Raw genomic sequence first — 25,071 nt, forward strand, 5'->3', positions numbered from 1 at the left:
TTTAACCCCTATGATGACCCCTTCACATTTATTGTTTTGGGCTCAAATCAAGTTATTAAGTTAGATCCATGTCCAAGGAACCTATATCTAAAATTTCAAGTGCGTAGACCCAAATTGTCAGAGGAGTTTGGTAGAGTTCTCAAAGGTCAAATCGTTGAACTTGGACCCCTTAATCGCCAAATTTCTGGCCAAAAACCGAACACATCGATTTTCCCAAATCTCAGTACCCTGTATATCAAATTTCGAGTCTGTAGACTAAAAATTGACAGAGTTATAGCGTAGGGAAATGTACACAGACACACACACACACACCCGCACACACACAGAGGCACGTTCACTTTTACATATATATAGAAAAATGATAGATAGATAGATTTGTTTAACAAAAATATATACGCATACATAAATATATATGGAAACAATTTTGTGTTTACTATAAACTTTTTCGCAACAATTATGCAAGTATAAATCATGTAGAATATCTGCATGAATATAATTACACGTAATATTTAACTAAAGATGATTATCCCATTAAAAAACTGAAGCAATTAATAGAGAATTAATTAAAATGAATGTTTAAAAGAATATGCAAATTAGCTAGATCGTTTGCTAGTGAATGCAATTCCACAAACAAGATATAAGAAAATTGTATTTTCTTTTTAAATAAATAGGAAAGAGGGGTTTTAATATGAATATCTATACACACAAAAGAAAATCAGATTTAAAGGAGTAAAGATAGACTAGCATTTCAGGTTGGTCCTGGTGTTTGGATGTTTATGTTGAGTAAAAAAAAAAAAAGTGGTAGTAGGAAGGCAGGCTCGAACTCGCACTGTGAAGGAGGAAAAGAATGGGGGAAAAACTCTTACGTCTTTGCTGTCATGACCACCGCCAAACCGGAAGTAACTTATGTTTAAATTAAGGCTAGACAATCGAAAGTAGAGGACGACTTTCAAAAATATCGGCAAAAAAAGCGACCCCCCCCCCCGTGTAGAAAAGTGCCCAGTTGAAGGTGAAGATATTAATGTTTTTAGCCAATTTTTCGATATTTGTCGTCTGAAAGGTCGAACTTCAAAACAATACTGATCTTGTAAAAGCCGTCGCCTCTGTCGAAAGTTTTAGGCAGACATGCAAACAGACATACATACATACATTTATACATTGGTAACTAAAACTTTTCGACCCAAAACCGATTAAAAAGCTTGCCCTATCTCTGAATACACTTTATGTCAAATTTCAAATGTTTAGACCAGAAATTGTCTGAGTAATTTGGAAGAGACCGCAGAGGTCAAATTTTTTAAAACTTTGATTCCTATTATGACCCCTTTAATTCTATTGTTCTGGGCTCAAATAAACTTATTAAGTTAGATCCATGTCCAAGGAGCCTATATCTAAAATTTCAAGTGTTTAGACCCAAAATTGGCGAAGAAGTTTAGTAGAGTTCCCAAAGGTTAAATTGTTGAACTTTGACCCCTTAACAGCCAAATTTTTGGCCGAAAACTGATCACAAGATTTTCCCAAATCCCAGTACCCTTTATATCAAAATTTGAGTCTGTAGAATGAAAATTGACAGTTATTGCATAGGAAAATGTACATAGACAGTAGACACACAGACAGACACAAATTAAACTAAATTAAATTAATTTTTTATGATATTTGTAAGTTGAAAGTACAGCATAGTTACAAAACGAATTTAGGAAAACTCGTCACTACCATCTGATTTTGTAATGTGGGCATATTGTGGATTTGCTTCGACCTCATCGACCAGTGGTTCGTGTTTGTTGTTCCTGGGATACCGTTTCATCAGTACTTTCCCAGGGTGACTTAGCCAAGCAGGTAAGGTGATCCCAGTGGTTGAGCGTCTGTTAAATTTGAATACTCATTCATGTCTTGTAGCATTCGTTGATGTACACAGCAATGAACGACTAGCGTGACTCTGGAAGACATTTAGTTTTTAAAGCTAAAAGGATTGACTGCCAGATAATGCCATTGTGCCTTTCCACTTGGCCATTGCCTTCCGGATTATATGGAGTTGTTCTACTTGTGACAACTCCATGATTGTGCAGGAAAGTTCTTGTTTCTTGGGAAAGGAATGAAGATCCTCTGTCGCTGTGTATGTACGCCGGCATGCCAAAGATAGAGAATAGATTGGATAGGCAGCTGTTGACAGTTTTGGCTTCCATGTTTGGGCAGGCATAAGCAAAGGCAGACCTGGAAAATTCATCTACAATGGTTAGAAATATCTGTTCTGAGATGAAGAAGGTAGTGGTCCCTTAAAATCAATGCTTAGGCAATCAAATGGCTGAGTTGCTTTGACTAGATTTAAGTTAGGTGGTTTGTGGAAATTTGGTTTGATAATGTTGCATGTGTGGCAATTAGCTGTCACTGCATGGATTTCTTCAATGAAGTATGGTAAGTTTCTACTTCGAATAAAGTGTGTCATTCTAGTTACACCTGGGTGACATAGGGATTTAAGTAATGCTAACAGTTTGTTGTCTGTAAGTGTAGCACAACTTGTTCACGTGAGAATTTCTGCTGTCACATTCTCTTTTCCCTCTTGGTACTGGATGTCAAAACTAAAAGATGCAAGATTGATTCTCCAGCGCAGTATCTTTTCATTTTTTTTTTTCCATGATTTTGTGTATCAAACATGAAGCAGAGAGATTTTTGGTCTGTTTTTAGAATGAAGTGCCTACCAATTAAGAAGTGTCTTCATTTCTCGACAGCATCAACTATGGCAAGAGCCTGTTTCTCTACTGATGCATAGTTTAATTCACTGCCTTGTAAAGATCTTGAGTGAAAGGCAACTGGTCGATTGTCTTGACTAAGTACAGCGGATATAGAGTTGTGGGATGCATCGGTTTCCATGACAAACATTAGATCACCGCTAATTGCAGTTTGGCTGGCATTTATCAGGTTAGTTTTCAGTGTCTGGAAGGATATTAAAGCCTTGCCTGATAACGGAAAGGTTTTTGTGGATTTCAGATTTTTAATTTTGCCCGAAAATCTACTTATCAATTTTGCAAACATTCCAATCGCACATTCCACCGACTTTGTATTTTGGGGTGCTGGGAATTCTACAAGTATGCGTAGATATTCTGGGTCAGGCTTGATGGTTCTCTCAGATATCCGGTAAGTAAAGTACTTGATTGATAAAATATTCGATGGTCTGCATGTACTGCCCTTGTTGACCAATATTTCCGCCAGGGGTCGTTAGTTGCGTTACCTCTCAAACAACATGGCGCGTTGCTTTTTCTTCGATGAATCGTCCGATAATATTTGATTTTCTTAAATAAAAAAAAAACTACTTGATCAATTTACGTGATTTTTGGAATATGACATTTTCATGCAGTGACAAGTACGTACATTATAAAGATTTTTTTCAGATTTTTATTGTATAAAAGATTTGTTGTGGCCCATTTATAGACTTGCACCTTCTTTTTCTTCTTCTTCTTATTATTATTATGCGAAAGTGAACCCCCTTCAAAATCTTTAAATATTGATTTTTGGTACTCCTTGGGCGTTGAGTTCCATGGCGACCAGCAGAAAAATTTAATGGTCGCTCCCTTACCCCTCCCCTCCCCGCACGTAACATTTTTTATTTACTGACGTTGCCGTAGTAAACGATTATTTGAAACTTTTACAAACAATGATTAATTTATTTTGAAAAAAAGTTTTACTCTTTATGAATATTAAAAGAAAAAAGTTACTAAACATTTATTAATAATTTCTCACTTTTACAAACATGTTTTTAAATTTCTTTTTAAATGACGACTTTTTTGTAAAATAGTATTTGCGGATGGATATGCTGACAACAAATATCAGTTAAATTTTGCAAATATCCCCCCCCCCGAAATCCGTTGTTAACATGGAGGGGTTGAGGGTGTTTATTCTGAAAGCCGTTCTTAACATTTGTGGAGATGGACCTAATGTAAAAAATAAATAAATAAATAAAATAAAAAAATAACTAAATCATTTACTGATAATTTCTCACTTTTACAAATATTTTTAATTTACATGCGCGGATGAACAACATATTGTTGAATGGTGCGAAAACAGAGCGTTTTTGTAATAAACATCGGGTTTGCAAAATTTAACTGATATTTGTTGTCAGCATACCCATCAGCAAATACTATTAAAAAAAAGTCGATAAAAGTCGTCATTTAAAAAGAAATTTAAAAACAAATGTTTGTAAAAGTGAGAAATTATTAAATGTTTGTTGGTACTGGTCGCGGTAAGAGTTCCCTGCCGAACACCCTAAAAAAACAATGACTTCTCCCCGCGCAGCCGCAAAGGACATGTTTTAGTTGCCATAGTAACAACTTTTTATCGACATTGTTTTACTGTTTATGAATATTGAAATAAAATACATTACTACACATTAATAATAATTTAATCACTTTTATCGACTTTTATAAACTTTTTTTTTACTCTTTTTAAATGACAACGTTAATGTTTATGAATATTGAAATAAAATACATTACTAAACATTTATTAATATCTTTCTTTTTTTTTTTTTACTGTTTATGTGTCAATTTTATCGACTTTTTTCTTTTCTTATATTGACTAAAGGAGCGACTATTATTTTGTTCTGCTGGTCGCCATGGAACTCAACGCCCAAGAAGCACCGATTTTTTTTCAATTTTTTTTTTTTTTTGTAATCTGGTATCTTAGTACCCAATCGATAATAATCCGCAGAAATTGTACTTCTACACTTTATCGCCGAAACTGGAGACGCCATTTTATTTCACGCACCTGCCATTAAAATGTAAGGGAGATAAACTTCCGGCAAGAACTATGAAAAAAAGTAAATAAAGAAAGTTAAAGAGAACATATACCCATAATTGTTTAATTGGAAATGTTTCGAATTAATTAATGAAAACGGGAAAGTTTTTCATGAAACATATATTTTTCTTATTAAATTAAAAACATAAAATGAAATGACATATTCATAATTGGGGTTTGTATTACTAAACACATAGATTCGAAAAAGTTGTCAAAAAAACAAATATATAACAAATAAATGTTATCAAAGGCAAGATAAGTTACCTTTCTACCTAACTGGATAAATTTTTAGTGTTTTTATTAAATGTAGCATGTTTATTCAGCTCGAAAAACAGTGTTTACCGATGTATTGGAAAATTTAAAATGGCGCCGGATTCTCTGTTAAACACGGTAAGTTTGAGGAAATGAGTTAAAAATAAAAATCTATACAAAATACTGTTAGAAACTCGCTCAATATATGTTATTGTGACATATGCTGACATATATTCGGTGGGTTTTTAACAGTAGTTGTATATTGTTAACTCCTTTTCCCAAAGTTACCGAGAGAGAGTCGGGCGCCATTTTTAACTTTCCAATGCATCATCGGTAAACACTGTATGTTTTTTTCGAGCTGAATAAACATGTTACATTAAATAAAAACACTAAAAATATATCCAGTTGGGTAGAAAAATAACTTATCTTGTTTTTGATGACATTTAATTGTTATATATTTGTTTTGACAACATTTTTTCGAACCTATGTGTAAAGTAATATAAACCCCATAATTGTTCAAACTGGGCGAGCGCCATTTGAAAACCAAAACATTTATTGTATAAAAATAAATACCAATTGTTTTATTAAAATTATATTTTCTTACGCAAACTTTTCAATAAATGTTTTTACAATTATATTTTGATAAAATTTTATACAATAAATGTTTTGGTTTTCAAATGGCGCTCTCCCAGTTTAAACAATTATGAATATGTCATTTCATTTTCTGTTTTTAATAAAAATATTATATATAACTTTCCCGTTTTCATTAATTAAATCGGAATATTTCCAATTAAACAATTATGGATATACGTTCTCTTTCACTTTCTTTATTTACTTTTTTCCATATTTCTTTCCGGAAGTTTATCTAGTTTAATTTTTTTGTTATTTATTTATAACTTCGGCCATAGTTTAAAATACTGATTTCCCCCTGGCATTTTAACGGCAGGTGCGTGAAATAAAATGGCGTCTCCAGTTTCGGCGATAAAGTGTAGAAGTGCCGCAGAAATAGTTAAAAAAAAAAAAGACGAAAAGGAAAAAAATTGTAAGGGTGGCGGGGGGGATGAGGAAAGTTCAAGTGAACGAAATTTTTCATAAATTGGCAATCATGACTGCTTCATCTAAGGGACGTAACTCTACTTTTACTAATAGATTTGTTCGTTGTTTTTTATACGATAATTTTGGGATCTAATTGTAAGACAAGAAAGATGCGACTATTTTTTGTTGTTGTCTCAAACAATTTTTTTTAAAACTAACAAGAAAAGGGCAAATGTGTATTTCAGCGGCGTAAATTATTTGACTGACAAAAATTTGTAAAATTTATTTATTTTTATATAAAACACATTATTAGACCCTAAGGCTGGAAAAAAAACTGAAAGTTTTTGATTATTTTTTCAACAGGAGCATAAAAAAGGCCAAATTTGGCAAGCCTTAGAAGGGCCAAATTTTCGAAACAAGATGGCGGCTCGATTGTTATACATTTTAGAGGATAGTGCATTACATCATCATATCCACAATCCTTACCAGCAACAAACATTAAATCAGTCATTCAGAACACTGTCAAATGACTCGGGGGGGGGGGATAGAGGATAGTGCATTACATCATCATAATCTAACCATTAGCACATCTTGAATTAATCCAACAGATAGTTGAATTATTATGTCATACTCATCTCACCATAATGTCATTGTATATTTCAGACCTCCATCATTTTGGATTAATAAAGTTGTTGTCCGAAAATAGCATTGACCTGCTTATTTATGATAGAGGTCTGAAATATACAATGACATTATGGTGAGATGAGTATGACATAATAATTCAACTATCTGTTGGATTAATTTAAGATGTGCTAATGGTTAGATTATGATGATAATGCACTATCCTCTACATTTAGTCTAATAAAAAATGTTGAAAAAATAATAAAAATTAATTTTTTTCGTTTTTTTTTAGCTCCAGCACCACCCCTGCCCCCCCCCAATGAAAACAGTAAAATCTCCTAAAATGTAAATGTCGGTGCGTTCCTTACGGAATAACGGTTAATTAAACTGCATAAGCACCTGTTAGGCCACAGATGTCTATAATTGACCCCTCCCCAAAAAAGAACGAAAAACATAAAAATGTTTGGTGCTTATGTTTTTGTAAATCACCCGTGAAAACTTTGTTTAAAATGCATTAAAACTACGTAAGACACCTCCCCCCCCCCAAAGTACTGTAATGTATTTTATTTTTTTAAACTTTTGTTTTAGACTTTTTCTTTGAATTTTAAATTGTCCGCCAATGAGAAAGAAAAAAAAAAAAGAAGTCTTTCCGACATTACCTCCCCCGCCCCAACACTTGAGGATCCTGGATATGACCTTAAACTATATCCAGTGTTGAGGCCCCAGCTTGCGGGCTTTGGGGAGTGTGGAGCCACCCTTTAATTTCCATTGCTCCCAGGTCCACTCGGAGTGGTAGTACTTGGTAGTGGTTAAATAGAAACTGACTTGAAAACAACAAATATATTCTATTAAAAAATCTTTCTTCAAAATTTTTGGATTCGGTATTAAATAACCTGAATAGAGTTGATATGCCGTAAAACAAAAACAACCAATCCAACACTTGGAGTGCTTTTCTTCTTTTTCCTATAATTTTAAATGTTCCACAAAAGATTTGTACGCCATGTGAAAAGGCAGTTTGATACGTGAAAGCACATTCAACAGCCGTCGTTTATGTTACCGCGCGCTCGTGCGTAGCGTAAATGGAAGCTATAAAATGGCGGAAAGTAGTTCGTGGATTCAGGGGTTAATACCATACAAACGGTAAATTTGCCACGGGTTTGATTATCAGATTCGTTGTCAGCGACCTCGATTACCCCTAAAAAACAAATTTGAGTGGTCGGTGTTCTGTTGTAACCTATCCCTATATTTACCCAATATCATTTTTTTTTCGATATTTTTATTTTTTAATATCCTAATTTGGTAATCTCCAAAAATACCGTTAGGGCTTACAACATGGCCGCCAGAAGAGTCAACAAAAAACTGCGAATAAAATATATAAAACTCGTAATTTCTGTTTTTAAAGTGGGTTGTCAATTTTCTTTATGAAATATACTTCCAAAATAAACTATTACAGTCGTTTAAAACATAATAGAAGTATTATTTTTTATTTTTTAAAAACAATGTTTACAAAATGTCTACGAACGTGCGTAGACATTTTGTAAACATTGCGGTCTCGTTTTTATAAAATAAATCGAAACGGAAAATTACTTCCGTTTTGAACTCTCCTGTGTCGATCGTTTTCTTGAAATTCTATTGTCTTTAATAAATAATTTTCTAGCCGATCGATTTTCGTAATTTTTTTTTTTTTATTAATCATCTTAAAAATACGAGCAATCCAATACGTATATACCATTGTCTTTCTGTGAAATTCAGTATTATGATGTCCGGAATTTCGTTCTGATAGTGTAGGAGCGCCAATTAATCTCTACGTCCCTTAAACGAATCAATCTCTCAATCATTACACGCATGTTGTTTTAATGGTATAAATCAAATACTGACTTTATTCCAACTTCCGGTTTGGTGCGGAAGTGACGTCACACACCATGCTTTCATGTGGAGAAGAAAAAAAAATGAAAAATTATTTTGGGTATGACTTTTAACTAAAAGAAAACAAAATGTATAACCGTAAGTAAAAAATATTTTTTCACCATTAAAATTCATCGTCATTCGAAGCGATCAAAATTCGTTTTCTGATCGAATTTAATTTTAATAATAACATCGAAAAATACGTTCTTACACAAAATTAACGGACAGAGCAGTGGCAGTGCTGTCCGACAGCACACACATGTACAGGAAAATGATTCAAATTTTAAAATACATGAAATATTACTATGTTTTTACTTTCAAATTCATATAGATTTTTTCTGTAATTATTATTATTACTATAATAAATTATTTTAAAAAGAAATACAATTGAGAAATTCATCGAAAACAATTTATTTTGGTTTACCAACCGATTTGTGACCTATTTGGGTCAAAAAGTATTTAATAATAGAAGTAATAATAAAGAGGGGTTTTTATTACTGTACACATAGATTCGAAAAAGTTGTCAAAAAACAAATATATAACAAATAAATGTTGTCAAAGGCAAGACAAGGATAGTTTTTTGTGTTTTTATTTAATGTAACATGTTTATTCAGCTCGAAAAACATAGTGTTTACCGAAGTATTTGAAAATTTTAAATGGCGGGGCGGGGCACTCTGAACACGGTAGGTTTGGAAAAATGAGTTAAAACTAAAAACAAATACACAAAATACTGTTAAAAAATCCACCGAATATATGTCAGCTTATATTACCGTAAGGGGTTTGTTTTACTGTATACATAGATTCGAAAAAGCTGTCACAAAACAATATAACAAATAAATGTTATCAAAGGCAAGATAAGTTACGTTTCTACCAAACTGGATATGTTTTTAGTGTTTATATTTAATGTAACATTCAGCTCGAAAAACATACAGTGTTTACCGATGTATTGGAAAATTTAAAATGGCAGCCGACTCTCTCTTTGAGACAGTAAGTTTGGGAAAATGAGTTATAAATAAAAAGCCAGATAAAATACTGTTAGAAACTCGCTCAATATATGTTACCGTGCCATGCTGACATATATTCGGTGGGGTTTTAACAGTATTTTGACTTTTTTTTTTTATTTATAACTCCTTTTCCCAAACTTACCGTCTCCGCGAGAGAGTCGGCCGCCATTTTGAATTTTCCAATACATCTGTATGTTTTTCGAGCTGAATGAACATGTTACATTAAATATAAACATTTAAAACATATCCAGTTGGGTAGAAAAATAACTTATTTTTCCTTTGATAACATTTATTTGTTATATATTTGTTTTGTGACAACTTTTTCGAATCTGTGTACAGTAAAACAAACCCACGGTAAGATATATTGAGCGAGTTTCTAACAGTATTTTTTTAGTTTTAACTCATTTTCACAAACTTACCGTGTTCACCAAAGAGTGCCCTTGCCCTGCCATTTTGAATTTTCAAATACATCGTTAAACACTGTTTTTCGAACTGAATAAACAGGTTACATTAAATAAAAACACTAAAAAATTGGTAAAACTATACAAACACCGTGACAGCGAATTAACCCTAACCCTAACCCCTAACCCTAACCCTAAACCTAACCCTAACCCTAATCCTAACCCTAACCCTAACGCTGTCACGGTGTTTGTATAATAATACCAAAAAATTATCTTGTTAGATAGAAAAATAACTTATCTTGCCTTTGATAACATTTATTCGTTTGTTTTTTTTGGGGGGTTTTTTTTACAACTTTTTCGAATCTATGTGTATTTACTGAATTGTCATTTCGAAAATAGTAACATATCCAAAAATTACGAAAGTTACTTTGAGTTTTTATTACTGTACATAAAGATTCGAAAAAGTTGTGAAAAAAAAAGAAAAAAAAACAAATATATAACAAATAAATGTTATCAAAGGCAAGACAAGTTACTTTTCTATCTAACTGGATATTTTTTTGTGTTTTTAACATGTTTATTCAGCTCAAAAAAACAATGTTTACCGATCTATTGGAAAATTTAAAATTGCGCCCGAAACGAATCTCTCTTTGGCACGGTAAGTTTTGGTTGGTTGTTTTACGGCATATCAACCCTTTTCGGGTTATTTAATGCCGAATCCAAAGATTTTGCAGAAAAATTTTTTAATAGAATATATTTGTTGTTTTCAAGTCGGTTTCTATTTAACCCATAGTTGGAACCCTAACTAGTACTACCACTCCGGGTCAGAGTGGACCTGGGAGCAATGGTAATTAAAGGGTGGCTCCACACTCCCCAAAGCCCACAAGCTGGGGCCTCACCACTGGATATAGTTTAAGGTCATATCCAGGACCGGTAAGTTTGGGAAAAGGACTTAAAAATGCAAAATACTTTTAAACCCCCACCGAATATATGACAGACTATGTCACGGTAATATATATTGAACGAGTTTTTAACCGTATTTTGTCTAGTTTTTTATTTATAACTCCTTTTCCCAAACTTACCAGGTCACAGAGGGATTCGGGCGCCATTTTACATTTTCCAATACAGTACACACTGTGTTTTTCAAGCTGAATAAACATGCTACATTAAATAAAATCACTAAAAACGTATCCAGTTAGGTAGAAAAGTACTTGCCTTTGATAACATTTATTTGTTATATATTTGTTTTTTTTTGACAACTTTTTTGAATGTACAGTAATACAAACACGTTAAAAAGACTAATGGTGGCTAGCTCGCTGTTGAATTAGTAATACATACGGACGAAAAAAACGCTTTGGATATTTACAGATTTCAAGGTATTCGGGGGGTTTTAACAGTATTTTCACTAGTTTTTTTATTTTTAACTCATTTTCCCAAACTTACCGTGTGAAAGAGATAGTCGGCCGCCATTTTTAACTTTCCAATACATCGGTAAGCACTGTATGTTCTTCGAGCTGAATAAACATGTTACATTAAATAAAAACATGCTTTGCATAACATTTATTTGTTATAATTTTATTTTTTTTATTTTTTGGACAACTTTTTCGTACCTCTATGGCAAGTAATACAAACGCACAAATAGTGTTGACTGTTGAGCATTTCCTGAGAACAAGACAAATGTCAGTTAGTTGACACTTAAATATTTGAAGTCTTGATAATGACTTAAAAATAAATAGTAAAACAAAATACTGTCAGCAACCTACTAAAGTTATGTCTGGCAAGTCTCCTCCTAAAACAATCTTTAACCCTAACAATAACACTAAGTTTGAGTGCCCCCCCCCCAACAAAATACCTCTGTAAGCCACATACAAGCATCTAAAACAAACAAAAAATAGATCCTTCCTTAAAGAAAAATGCACATAAAAAATAAATTGGTTAACTGTCCCAAAATGCTGGAAATAGTGAATTATTTTACATTAAATTTTTGTGAAACTACCCCCCCCCCTCTAATATTGTTTTTGTAAAGTCTTCAGTATGTTCACACATAATTTTCCTTAGCCCTACAATTAATTCAAAATCCGAATGGCAACCCTCCCCATATTCTCATTGCATAGAAACCCGCTTAAAATCACATATAATCGTCTTTAAAAAAATTAGACAAAAAGCATACAGGATTTATCTCCTATAAAAAAAAAAGTTAACTGCCCTAAAACACTAGAATGACCTGTAATGGGGAATTATTTTATATTAAATTCTAAAATAATTTGTTTATCTTTCATTAAAGTTTTTCATGGCATTTCATACATAATTGCCTAAAAAGGTAGAATCACATTTTGGAGGGGTGGTCAGAAGGGGTTGGGTGGGGTTAAACAGAAGGTGTTAATCTACAATAATACCAAAGAAATATTGTAATATATTCATTTTTAAATGATCCTATGTTGAGATTTAAGTTTTTTGTACATAAAGCACATTACAATTCAACTTTGAGTTCTCCAACTTCTTTTCTGTTTATGGATACATGGCATTTTTAAGGAATTGCAGCATATTTATGAACATTTACTGCAGATTATTTGGAAACCATGAACTTTTGGAGATTTTCAGTTGCATATTCTGATTCCTTGTACAAAAATACACTTACATGGTAAATTTCATTGCTTAGTCTTGTGTTTTAACAAAGATATGACATTTTTACTGAAAAAGTAGTGTAAAAAATGTGACGAAACGCATATGGTCTTAAAGAGGGAAAAATATCCAAACATGTGAGGCACAAAAATAGTCATAACTTCATTAATTTTAATCAGATTTTAAAAATTTAAAAAGATTCTTTCTTAGCTCATCAAGCTCTTTCTATGTTTGCCAATATTGAAATATTTCAAGCTATTTCAATTTTTTCATGTGTATTGCTAGTTGAATTTGTGAAAATGAGTTCAAACTAAAAAAAATGATACAAAATACTGTTAGAAACCCACTCAATATATGTCAGCCTATGTCACGGTATCATGTATTGAGTGAGTTTCTAACAGTATTTTGTATCATTTTTTTAGTTTGAACTCATTTTCTCAAACTTACTGTATTCGACAGCGAGCTAGCCGCCATTTGTCTTTTTCAAATATATCGATAAATACTGTATGTTTTTCCAACCGAATAAACATTTTACATTAAATAAAAACACTAAAAACTTATCCAGCTAGCCGCCATTTGTCTTTTTCAAATATATCGATAAATACTGTCGGTTTTTCCAACCGAATAAACATTTTACATTAAATAAAAACACTAAAAACTTATCCAGTTTGGTAGAAAAGTAACTTATCTTGCCTTTGATAACATTTATTTATGTTTTTTCTTTTTTTCTTTGACAACTTTTTCGTATCTATGTGTATAGTAAAACAAACCCAACAAAGAATCTAAGTTTTCTTGAAAAACAGAAAAACTGTACTTCCACCTTACGGTTAAAAAAAACTGTGCTTCCACCTTACGGTTAAAAAGATTCGGAGGACTTGTACGAGAGTGCGAATCCCCCGAAAAATGCGCGTTTTACACCTTTTTAAAACTTTTTTCAGCGATTATTCGTAGACATTTATGCTGGCGACACTACCATCTATGGCAAAACATCAAAAGCTGTAAATTACCAAGTTCTCTCTGATTCTCTCTCTCTTCTGATCTTGAACAAGTGGTACAATGGAGAAAGAGGTGGCCGGTTACTTTTAATGCATCTAAAACTAAGCTTCTATCTTTTCATCATCAACGCTCTGTTCCCCATCTTGCATCAGTTGAAATGAATGGCTCTCGTCTTGAGGCGGTTCCATGTTTTGACAAGCTCTTGATCTGAAATGGAACATGTACGTCAAATCTGTTGCCAAGGTCGCTGGAAAAATGGTGGGATCCTTCTACCACTCCTGTAGATATCTCACTTCTGATGCAATTCTCTATCTATATAAGAGCCAAGTACGTCCAGGGATAGAGTACTGTTGCCACATCTGTGCAGGAGCTGCTAGAAGCCTTGGCAGAGTTCAAAATAGGCTTCATAGCTTATTAGGTTTAGTTGTTTTTGTTTTACAGCATATCAACCCTTTTCGGGTTATTTAATGCCGAATCCAAAGATTTTGAAGAAAAATTTTTTAATAGAATATATTTGTTGTTTTCAAGTCAGTTTCTATTTAACCCATAGTTGGGACCATAACAGGTACTACAACTCCGGGTCAGAGTGAACCTGGGTGAAATGGTAATTAATGGGTGGCTCCACACTCCCCAAAGCCTGCAAGCTGGGGCCTCACCACTGGATATAGTTTAAGGTCATATCCAGGACCACTTTCCCACAGAGATGCTGCGAGCATGTCTCTGCTTTATTGTTATTTTCATGGCAAGTGCTCGTCTGAGCTCTAATCCATGGTCCCCCCCCACCCCTGGCCAAACTTTCACGAAAATTACCCTTAGTCCAGAAGGATTTCTCCCCCACTGACTAAGGACAGAAAAGGTGAAATGTAGCATAAGAACACTTTGCTCCTAGCCAAGCTGAACAACACAAAAAAACGAAATGGTGAAATATACAATATAAACGCAAGTTGAGCTAAAAGTAAAAAAAAAAAATCAACAAAAAAACAATTCAAAGAATTAAGGAAAAAGTTTCAAGAAATTTTGAATATTTATTACTAACGAACTAGTGAAAATAAATAACTGAAACCAAAGGCAAGATAAGTAAAACGTAAAAAAACTTTTTTAAAACAGAAAAATTTAAATGTTTTTGCTTTAGAAGTACTGGTTTCACATGTCACGTGACCTAACTTTTCAGATTTTTTAGAATGAGGCTTGTCTGTTGGACCTACTTCCTTAATTTGCACCTTTTCCTGTTTGTTTGTTTTTTAAATTCGTCTGCGTCTGTTACTTTGTTCGGCTTAATCCGGTAACTGCCGGTTGTATTCAGACTGAACCATAATTGACGGGAAATTACGAGGATCCGAGTCAAATTCTGCAAGAGTACCAAAAAGTCTTTCAATACCGGCTACACATATTGGGCACCATTATAATGTAATCTCAAATAGGCTTTCTTATTTATGTCCCCTGTTTCTGCAATTTTCACTGTCTAAAACATCTAGAAAAATGCAATTTTCCGTAAAAAATTAATTTTCACTATAAATAACTTTCTACTCTCTGAATTATTGTAATTGGTTGGATATATTACTATTTTCGACATGATAATTCAGTGTGTAATATTGTTATTGCTTAAAAAGGACATATTAGAAAAAACAAAAATCGATCCGTCATCTCTCTTTGTAAGAACCATAAATGATTTGCATGGTTTACGGAAAACGGTGCTTATTAAGTTCGAGACGACAGATCGATTTTTTTTAAATGTTGTTTTAAGAAAAAACAAGAGTACTTACTTGTCATGTCGAAAATAGTAATATATTAAAAAATTACAAAAATTCATTATAGTTAACATTAACTTTTACGGAAAATTGGAGGAAATTGCATTTTCTCTTGATGTGAACACCTTGGAGATTGCAAATACAGGGGGGCATACTTATCTCCCTTTTTGTCACTTTAATGGTGACGTTTTGTTTTAGTCGATAACGATAGACTTTTTTAAAAAAATTTATTTGGGAGTCATCACTTATCAAGTCCCAAGGGCCACTCAAGGATAAGGGTTAATGAATGTATGGTGGTAGTGTAGTAATCATTTATGGTGTAAATTGGGTAGAATTTGATTATTTATGGGGATGGCTTGATAAGAACTTGTTTACATTGAATTTGAAGGCTACCATGTTGTATTCAACGAGGAACTAGGCTAGTGGAACAGTGTTCCACGTGCAGGCAGTTCTTGGAAAGAAGCTTTGTTCATAGAATCTGTATTTAGATTTAGGCACAGAGTGAAAGTGAGAGAAATTGTTTATAGTGGTTGTAGCTAATCAATTGTTTTTTTTTTTTTTTTTTTGTGAAAGTTTTTTAGGGGGGGTACCATAGATTGGAGCTCAGTCGAGCACTTGCCATGAAAAATACGATAGCAGTTGTTCTACTCAATGAATTTTCTTAGTTTTTTGATATATTGCTATTTTCGACATGACAAGTAAGTACTGTTATTTAGCTTAAAATAACATTTAAAAAATTGATCTATTGACTCTCTCTTAGCAAGCACCCGGAAAACTCCGGAAGGTATTGAAACACTGAGCACCTTTACCCTAATACAAAAAAAAAAATCATAAAGAAAACATTTGCTATCATTGATTTTATTATTTAAAAAAAAAATCTAAATCTTTATTTTGATTTAAATAAAAAAATCATTAAAAGAAAGAAAGGTGCTTGTTTTTAGATTGGTGATCTTTTAAACCAACGCATTTCAGGTGAAAACATTACGTGTCAGGTCGAAATTAGTATAAATTTCAAAACGTACAAAAATATCCAGTAAAAACATAATTACAAGGTGAAATATCAAATTAAGTTTTATTGTGGCATACCATTTGCGTATTATCTTGTGGGATAATCTATATAAATCTTACTTGTCTGTTTAAATGTATGTATGTCATCCTAAAACTTTTGACAGAGGCGACGGATTTTCACACGATCGGTATTGTTTTGAAGCTTAACCCTTCGGACGACAAATATCGAAAAATTGGCTAAAAACATTAATTCCTTCACCCTCAACTGGACAGTTTTCTACAAGGAGGGGTCGATTTTTTTTTTTTTTTTTTTTTAATTTTTTTTTCACCACCATTTTTGCAAGTCATCGAATCGGTTGGAATGACTTTACTAATTTCAACATTCTCAACTTCCGGTCATGTCATTGAGTAGGGGTAAGACGTCTGGTTTTCTTCCACTTTCTTTTCCGTCTTTGCGTCACGGGTTCGAGCCTGCCTGCCTGCTACCACTTTTTTTTTTTTTGCTCAACGCACACCTCCAAACACCCGGGCAACGCCGGGTCACTCAGGCTAGTTTTATATATATGATATAAACTTCATCAAAATTTGGGGTTCAAAACCACCACTATTGTCTTCCCCATAAAATTTTATATATACTATTTAAATTTCATAAAAATAAGTTAGATTTAAAGTTAGGGTTTGGGTTAGACAAATGTTTACTTTTTTTTATAGTGTTTTAAAAATTGCCGAACGCTCGGCCGGTCTTTTCCGTCAGCTGACGAGTGAGCCCAAACCAACTTTGTGGAAATCTCGGGTCGTACAATGCATAAGTACCTCCAACTATAACAAAAATATGAAACAAATCCTTCGAAAGGAAGTTTTCGATTTATTTTGCTTAAGTCTGAAATTACCTTTTCTATATTAAAATGCGTCTGAACGTGCAAATTGATCGATCCCCAAAATGTATAAATATCCCCTCTCCCCCACTGTTCACTTGAACGTTCAGGAAATCAACCAATTTTTAAATTTTTGTGGAATGTAGAGCCATTGATAATGCCAGGAAACAATACCTTAAATCCAAATGAAGAACATCTTTGAAAATAATCGTCTGGATCAAATATTTTCCTTTTTGAGAGTAACAAGATTTGTAAAAAAAAAAAAAAAAAAAATTTTACTCTACAAAACAACCCGACTAAACTCTATGAATAAATATTCAAAAACATAAACACCTTCTTCTAAACTATTGGATTTGGCATTAAATAACCTGAAAAGGGTTAATATGCTGTTAAACAAAAATAAATAAGCAAACGTTTTATTCGGGGGAAAGTATCCAAAAATACATGTTATTGTTTCAACAAAAAAAGTGAATAGAGTTATTACTTGTCTTTTGTTCCTTGCGATGTCCTCTGCTACAACGTGTTGGATCCCAGGTGTCTACACATTAACACGTGTGTAAATGTGTACTATGTTATACAGAGCCTCAAGATTAAAGAGGTGGGATTTTGCAGCGTGTCAAGTTAGTCAGGGTTATTTATGTCAAAGGAGTACCAGTTCTACGAGTTCCTTAGAACACATTCACTGCGGATTGGACCTTCAACTTCTGGGAGAGTATTACAACTGAATTTTACCTAGTACTGTATCCATTACGCTACGGGCCCTTGCAGATTACTACCTGGTCAGTTCGAAGGTTATATTTCCCGAAACATTGTGTGAATGACACTCAACATGAGAACGGCAAGTTCAAATAGTACAAATTATCAATCCTTATCTAAAACATTCAGAGACATCATTTTACTGTTCCAGAAAGTTCCTAACTACTGATGCAATATTTATATATATTTACCTATATGATACTACTAGCCTGGGTGGCTCGCATTGCTTGGATGTTTGGAGGTGTGTGTTGAGCAAAAATAAAATAAACGTTGTAGTAGGCAGGCAGGCAGGCATGAACCTGTTGCGTGAAGGTGGAAAAGAAAGTGAAAGAAAATCTGACGTCTTATCGCTACTCCATGACGCGACCGGAAGTTGGGAATGTTAAAATTAGGCAATGTCAGTCTAATCGATACGATGACTTGCAAAAAATCGACCTCTCCTTGTAGAAAACTGCCTAGTTGAGGGTGAAGGAATTAATGTTTTTGGACAATTTTTCAATATTTCTCATCCGAGACGTTTTTGGCCAATTTTTCAATATTTCTCATCCGAGACGTTGAGCTTCAAAATGATATCGATCTCGTGAAAATCCGTCGCCTCTGTCAAAAGTTTTAGGCAGACATACATACATTTAAACAGACATGTGAGATTTATATTGTAGAAGACGTGTTGAAAGACAAAATACTGCTGCGGCATCTTAGGAGGTGCCGCATATAGAGCATTCTTTCTAGCGTTGACAGGATACAAAATCGATTTTGAAATTTGGTGGGGTAAATGGGAATGGCTTTCTTTCCTACAGAAGATATGTTGCTAGTCTCTTTCTCTCTCTCTATTCCATCATTATTTCCATGGAAATTGGCCGACTGAGCTCCAATCTTTGGTTCCACCTTGTAAGACATTCACAACAAGAACTTGCATAACATAGTCGCTGGGTCTGCCATTAAATGACCAAGCCAGGACACTAAGGATATGAACACATTTTAAGTCGTGGCATGAGTGTGCTGTCACGGAGGCAATTGTATATATAGTTATTAAGAAGAAGAAAATGGAAAAGACGTGTATCGATTTGAAAGGTACGCTCAACAAGCATGCAAGTCTCCTTCTACTAAACTTTATTAAACTTGTACAAAAGCAAGCCAGCTGACCTGTGAGTCCCAGAGAGATTTATGGTACACCCCAGCTGGTTGTAACTAAAAACAAAGGACTCCTATCAGACGAGAAAGGAAAAAAAAAGGCGCAGACATACTTGTCGTTTTGTAAAATAACATGTCGGCGACTTGAATCAAATAAATAAAAAAAAACACTCGTCTAGCTGAAACCACTATCAATAATTTCCTCCACTCTTTATCTGTATCTAAACCTAAGCATAGATTCCATGAACAAAGCTTCTTTCTTAGAACTACACACTTGTGGAACTCTGTTCCATTTTCCTGCTTTCCAACTGACTACAATATGGTCGTCTTCAAGTCCAACGTGAACAAGTTCTTGATGAGCCGTCCCCTTAAGTAATCCAATTTATCAAATTTCCACTGCTAACAATTACTACATTTTCCCATCGACTACTGTACACTCATTAACCCTTATCCTCGAGTGGCTTCCGGGCCTTGATAAGTAGTGACTCCTTTTCTTTTTTTTTTTTTTTTTTTTTTTAAAGAAAAAAAGAAAATTCTTCCTTCACTTAAAAACGTTTGTGTCAAAATTTTTTTTTTCTTTGCAACTATCTCTCGTTTGATTCATTTTAAAAGTCAAAACAATTTTACCATAATGAAAAAAGACTTTTCTTTCTCTCTTCATTTTCCTAGATTTAGACAGAATTTCCATGGTCTTTGCAAGTGTTTCTCACTTGTAGAACATGTTACAGGGAGACTACTTCCTTGCTGATTACAACTTGGTTCTCTTTAAATTTAATGTCAACAAATTCTTGTTATAAACTGCCCCCATAATTAATCAAACACTGTTCAACATTGAATATGAGCAGTATTTTCACACCTGAGCAATAATAATTTTTTCTTTTTTAGTGTTGGAAGAATTTGTGGTCATCAAAGGTGCTTGGCTGAGCTTTAATCTCAGGTTGCACCCTGTAAGACATTCACAGCAAGAACTCATCTTTTTACTACAACGAAAAAAGATTTTCCTTTCTCCATCGATGTGACTAACATCAAGGGGAATTTTAATGAATATACCTTCTCTGCAAAAGCTTCTCGCCTGTGGAACACCTTATTGCAAGACTGTTTCTCTGTTGATTAAGACATGGTCATCTTCATATCCAATGTCAACCAATTCTTGTCATAATTTGTCAACACTGTTCATACCATTGATTAATGTTAATACTCTCATAATATTCCTCATTTTTAGTCTGGCAATTATTTTTATCTCATTAACTCTTATCCTCAAGTGGCTTTTGACTTTGATAAATGTATTATTATATATTGATATTAATCTATAATAAAAATAAAAAGCCATACCCATCCATCTTTTTATACTTTAAATAACTAATAAATGGGATTTTTTGGTCTCCGACAAAAGGTGGGTGGACCTGTAGATTCACCCTTGTCCGTTCGTCTGTCCGCACTTTTCTCAAATTGGAATTTTTGGAAATTTTGCACAAAAAATTAAACATGTTACGAGTAAAAAAGTAACAGAACAGATTTTCCAGGAAAACTCCGTTTATCCCCCTAAGAGTACCTTTCGGTCGGGTTAAAATAGCTAAAATTGACACTTTTGTGCTTATTAAAAAAAATTGATGCCTTGGATTTTTATAAAACTTTCTGAACTGATTTCTATATAATTTTGTTTGTCTATACTTCTCGATAACTCTTGGGTGAGCCCCAGGGGTTCTTTTAGGGCTAATAAAAACACTCCATTTTTGGGACTATTTTACCATATTTGTCCAAAATTTTCTGTGTATGTCTATTTAGCAGTTTTGCATGGTGGGGCTAAATGGGGATGGGGGTGGGGGTCAAATGATGGACTTATTCATTTCTTTTTTTGCATGGTGCAGAACTCAAAATTTACATATGTTAAAGCCTAAAACTGCACCGTTTGTTCATTTTCACCAGGGGACTTTTGGGGCTAAATGGAAGGGGGGGCGGGCAATGCTGAACTTAGTCATTTTTTTATACCTCTTTCATTGTGCACTCACAAAGAACCATGCATGCTTCACTTGTTTTAATGAAAATCGCTCTAGACAAGACATGAAGCCACTTGATGTAAGAAGCTAAATAAACACTACTTTTAGGTAAAAAAAATTTGCTAACGATAAGTGTTAGATGGAATAGATTCTGATCCAGAAAACAGCAATTCTTCCCTCTTTGTCAGAAATTCCCTGTAGACTGTACTGACATGCAGAAGTTCAAGTGTAATGTGAACATCTTGCTGCTCGACTCCCTACATAGTATCCTTACAAATTTCATCCCAAATATGTCATCCCCTTATGTCAAAGTTGCACTGTGCCTTGTGTCTGCATTCGCGCCTGGCCTCCATAGAATGGAAATAGGCACACACTTTAATAAAGACTTTTCATATCTATCTACGTAAGTATACTTTGATAATTATGTTTCAGTTTGAAGAAATATTGTATAATAAAATTATGGGGTGTTCGTTCGCACCTGACCTCCATAGAATGGCAATATGTCACAAAGTTTAACAAGGTTTTTTAATATAGATCCACAGAATATTGTGATAAGTGTTTCAGTGTGAACAGGTATGGTATAATAAATTATGGGGTTTATCTATTTTATTTTTACTTTCATCATATTTTGCTTTGGTTTTGATAGCCCCAAATTCGAAGCTATCTCTTTACAACCCTTCCTTTTCATAACCTATCATACTTTCATAAATCAGAGTCCATTTTCTGTAGGCTGTTTTTGAACCCAGTCAACGACGGGTACTTTTGCTAGTATATATATATATATATATATATATATATATATTATTTTATTTTTATTTGCATCATATTTTGCTTTGATTTTGATACCCTCAGATTCGAAGCTATCTCTTTACAACCCTTCCTTTTCATAACCTATCATACTTTCATAAATCAGAGTCCATTTTCTGGAGGCTGTTTTTGAACCCAGTCAACGACGGGTACTTTTGCTAGTATATATATAAACATGATGTTTCCAACACAAATGTTATACAACTTATCCTAGATGTACAAGGACATATTTTTATTTCATTTTTAAACATTTAAAATTTTTTGTTATGCTAAAATGAAATTGTGTATTTATGTGTTTCTCTTTTTTTTTTTTAGGGTTTCCAAGAGATGGCCAGGACTTTTTGGCATCTTACAAGGGTCCATATCCTTTGTACCAGTTGAAGAATGCACGGGACACTCTCATCTATGGTTTTAATATATGCAATTCCAGAACCTTCTATCGGATTAACCAACTTATGTGTATGGAAAGCTATTCGAATAATATAAATCATGAATATTCTGAGGATAATTACACGGAATCTGAGTCTGATAATGAATCTAAATTAATGTTAAATAAAATGATTAAGTTTAATGATGAGTCTTCGGGAGTAGAGTCAGAGGTGACGACCCAACAGGAATCGAAGGTCAAGATGAAATGCGAACAATTAAAAGGTGTTGCCGAATCTCAAAACACAGAGGTTAGTGAGAAAACGTTTTATTCGACCGAAGGTTTTAAGAATCGGTTTGCTGAATATTTGTACGGAAAGACGACAGTCGATGTATTTAATGGAGACGAAGAGAAAAATTTGAAGAGGAAATCTCCTGATATAAAAATAAATGGATTGAATGCTGAAGACAATGAAACGCCAGTCGCAAACAACGACTTTGAGTTAGATTGCGTCCCAAGTTCGAAAAAGATCGCAAAGACGAACTTGGATTCGTTTTTTAATGGAGACGCATTGATTCAGTGCTTTAAGTGTGACTATTGTGAATTTACCAGTGCGAAAGCTGAAGAAATGTGTTCCCATCTAAATAACTTAAAGCATCGATCGGGCAGCAAGTGTTTGGGACAACTGGAGAACGGTAACATTTCGCCTTGGTATACCATGGAGGAAATGTATGTTCAGAGCGAAGAGAAGCACTGTACACAAATTGCAACGTGCCCCACATGTTTTAAAATTTTCCCAAACATTTATGTATGCGCCACTCATAGCCAGCAATGCTTTGCCACTAGCGGCAAGCAACAGAACGGACTGTATGCTATTTCGGAAGTTGTACGTAATACTGACATTTTGGTTCCGGTTGATAGTGTATGCCAAGTGTGCAAGCTCCGATGCTCGAAACATCGAGCGCTAAACCTACATTACGAGGCTCGCAAACATTATCCGTTTGACAAACCAGATTCCCCAGATGTTTTGCTCTCCTTCCTTTGTCCATTTTGTGAAAAGGATTTTGACAGTTTTTTTCCAGCCAAAGCGCATGTCATAACCCATGCCGTAAAATACCCACGAGTGTCTATGGCGTTACAGTTGTTTTATTACAAAAAGACTTCAGTTGGGAAACGACTTTTACCCGTGAAACGCTCTTTACCTAATAAGAAGGCCAAAGGAAAAAGGCCTTTTCGAAAGTACTTTAGAAGATTTCCCCAAAAAACAAAAAAGGTCCCAAATTTTAAATAATTCGGATTTTAAGATTTTTTTCGATATTTGTTGAAAGAAGAAAAATGGGAATTCATTTCAGATCCAGACATCTTTCTTTTTAATAAATTTCATGAGGGAATCTAGAAAATATTGTATGTTTTTTTTTTTTTTTTTTTTTTTATTTAATGAAATTTTTTTTACAGTGTTATAAATTTTTATTTTTCGCCCAGGAGTAACCTCTCCCCATGTCTTTCCTTTTTTTTTTCTATCCAATTTTTTTTTACTTTCCTTTTTTCTTTCTTTTCTTGTTTCCTTTTTTTCTCTCTTCCTTGTTTTCTTTTTCTTCTTTTTTTTCTGATTTTTCTATCCTTTTTTACTTTTTCTTTTTTTTGTTTTCCTTTCTTTATTCTTTTCTGTTAACTTTTTCTTTTTTCTCTTGTTTTTCTTTTTCCTTTCTCTTTTTCCTTTTTTCTTTTCCATTTTTCTTTTCTTTCCTTTTTCCTTTGTTCTTTTTCTCTTTCTGTTCCTTTGTTCTTTTTCTCTTTCTTTACCTTATTTCTCTATCATTTTTATATTTTTTTAATGTCAAGAATTTTGTTTATCTATTTCACAGGCTACATCTTAGTTCTTGGTTTTTATTTGTCTTTACAATTAAAGTAAAAAAAAGGAGACAACTCTTGTTATACTATTCAAATGATAATATGACTTATCTCCCATACTGATTTTTTAATTGAGACTAGCGGGGGGGGGGTACCCGGTATTGCCCGGGTGTTTGAAGATGTAAAAGAAGAAAAAAAAGTTTTGGTTGGTAGGCTTGAACCCAAACCCTTGAGGTTAATAGGCTGATGACTTCCCGCCACACTATGCTGGCAGAGAAGTGAGAATGTGTGAAATAAAATGATTAAAAAGTGATGTGACAGACAGGTGCGTGTTTAATGAGGTCAAACGCACACTTAACGTTTCCGCACTGAATTTTAACTGCGAGGTAGTTGTTTTTTTGGGTTTTTTTTTACCCAACTTTGTCTTGTTTTGTTTTCCCCAATGTGTTGGGGAAAACCAGCTCCCCTTTTATTAGGGGAGTGTGTCCAAATGAAAGCAATTGTCTGATATGATGGTGAAAACCGACATTGACCAAACGTCCATCTCCATGTGCTGGGAACTACTTTTATGATTTCACAGTTTCGTTTTTTATACTGAAAAGCGAAACAAAGATGCGGCGATCGAAAATAGCGCGTAAAAGTCGGACAAATTAAAGATAGACATGACCCCCTGTTCTTAACTCGGAGATATTATGATTTAGAGAGTATATGAAATGTTTGAAGGAGTAAACCAACCGAGCGCCCCCTCCCCCTCCCTGAAAAAAAGCCTTTTGCGGACATACACAAAATATGCACACACTAACACACACACACACACACATTTTTGCTTTATATATATATATATATATATATATATATATATATATATGTATATATGTATATATATATAGATGATTATTTAAAAATGTTTCATACT

General features: G+C 33.7%; 2 protein-coding genes across 2 annotated transcripts in view; one reads left to right on the forward strand and one right to left on the reverse strand.

The window, feature by feature from the left end:
* Window positions 1-8,544, reverse strand: part of LOC145256496 (uncharacterized) — a 174,985-nt gene extending 166,441 nt beyond the window's left edge. The window contains exon 1 of the mRNA XM_080115447.1: window positions 8,420-8,544. The gene's annotated coding sequence lies outside the window, so the exon portion shown is untranslated. The remainder of the gene's footprint in view (window positions 1-8,419) is intronic.
* A 13-nt stretch (window positions 8,545-8,557) lies between these two features.
* On the forward strand, window positions 8,558-23,704 carry LOC145256498 (uncharacterized). Its single transcript, XM_080115452.1, has 2 exons — window positions 8,558-8,694; window positions 22,253-23,704. Exons 1-2 carry the CDS (start codon window positions 8,685-8,687, stop codon window positions 23,593-23,595), a joined length of 1,353 nt encoding a protein of 450 aa, XP_079971578.1. The 5' UTR covers window positions 8,558-8,684; the 3' UTR covers window positions 23,596-23,704.
* Window positions 23,705-25,071: the final 1,367 nt, after the last annotated feature.

Source organism: Euprymna scolopes, chromosome 32 (genome assembly GCF_053919585.1).
Source record: "Euprymna scolopes isolate OS-2025 chromosome 32, ASM5391958v1, whole genome shotgun sequence".
In the NCBI taxonomy this organism is placed as follows: domain Eukaryota; kingdom Metazoa; phylum Mollusca; class Cephalopoda; order Sepiida; family Sepiolidae; genus Euprymna; species Euprymna scolopes.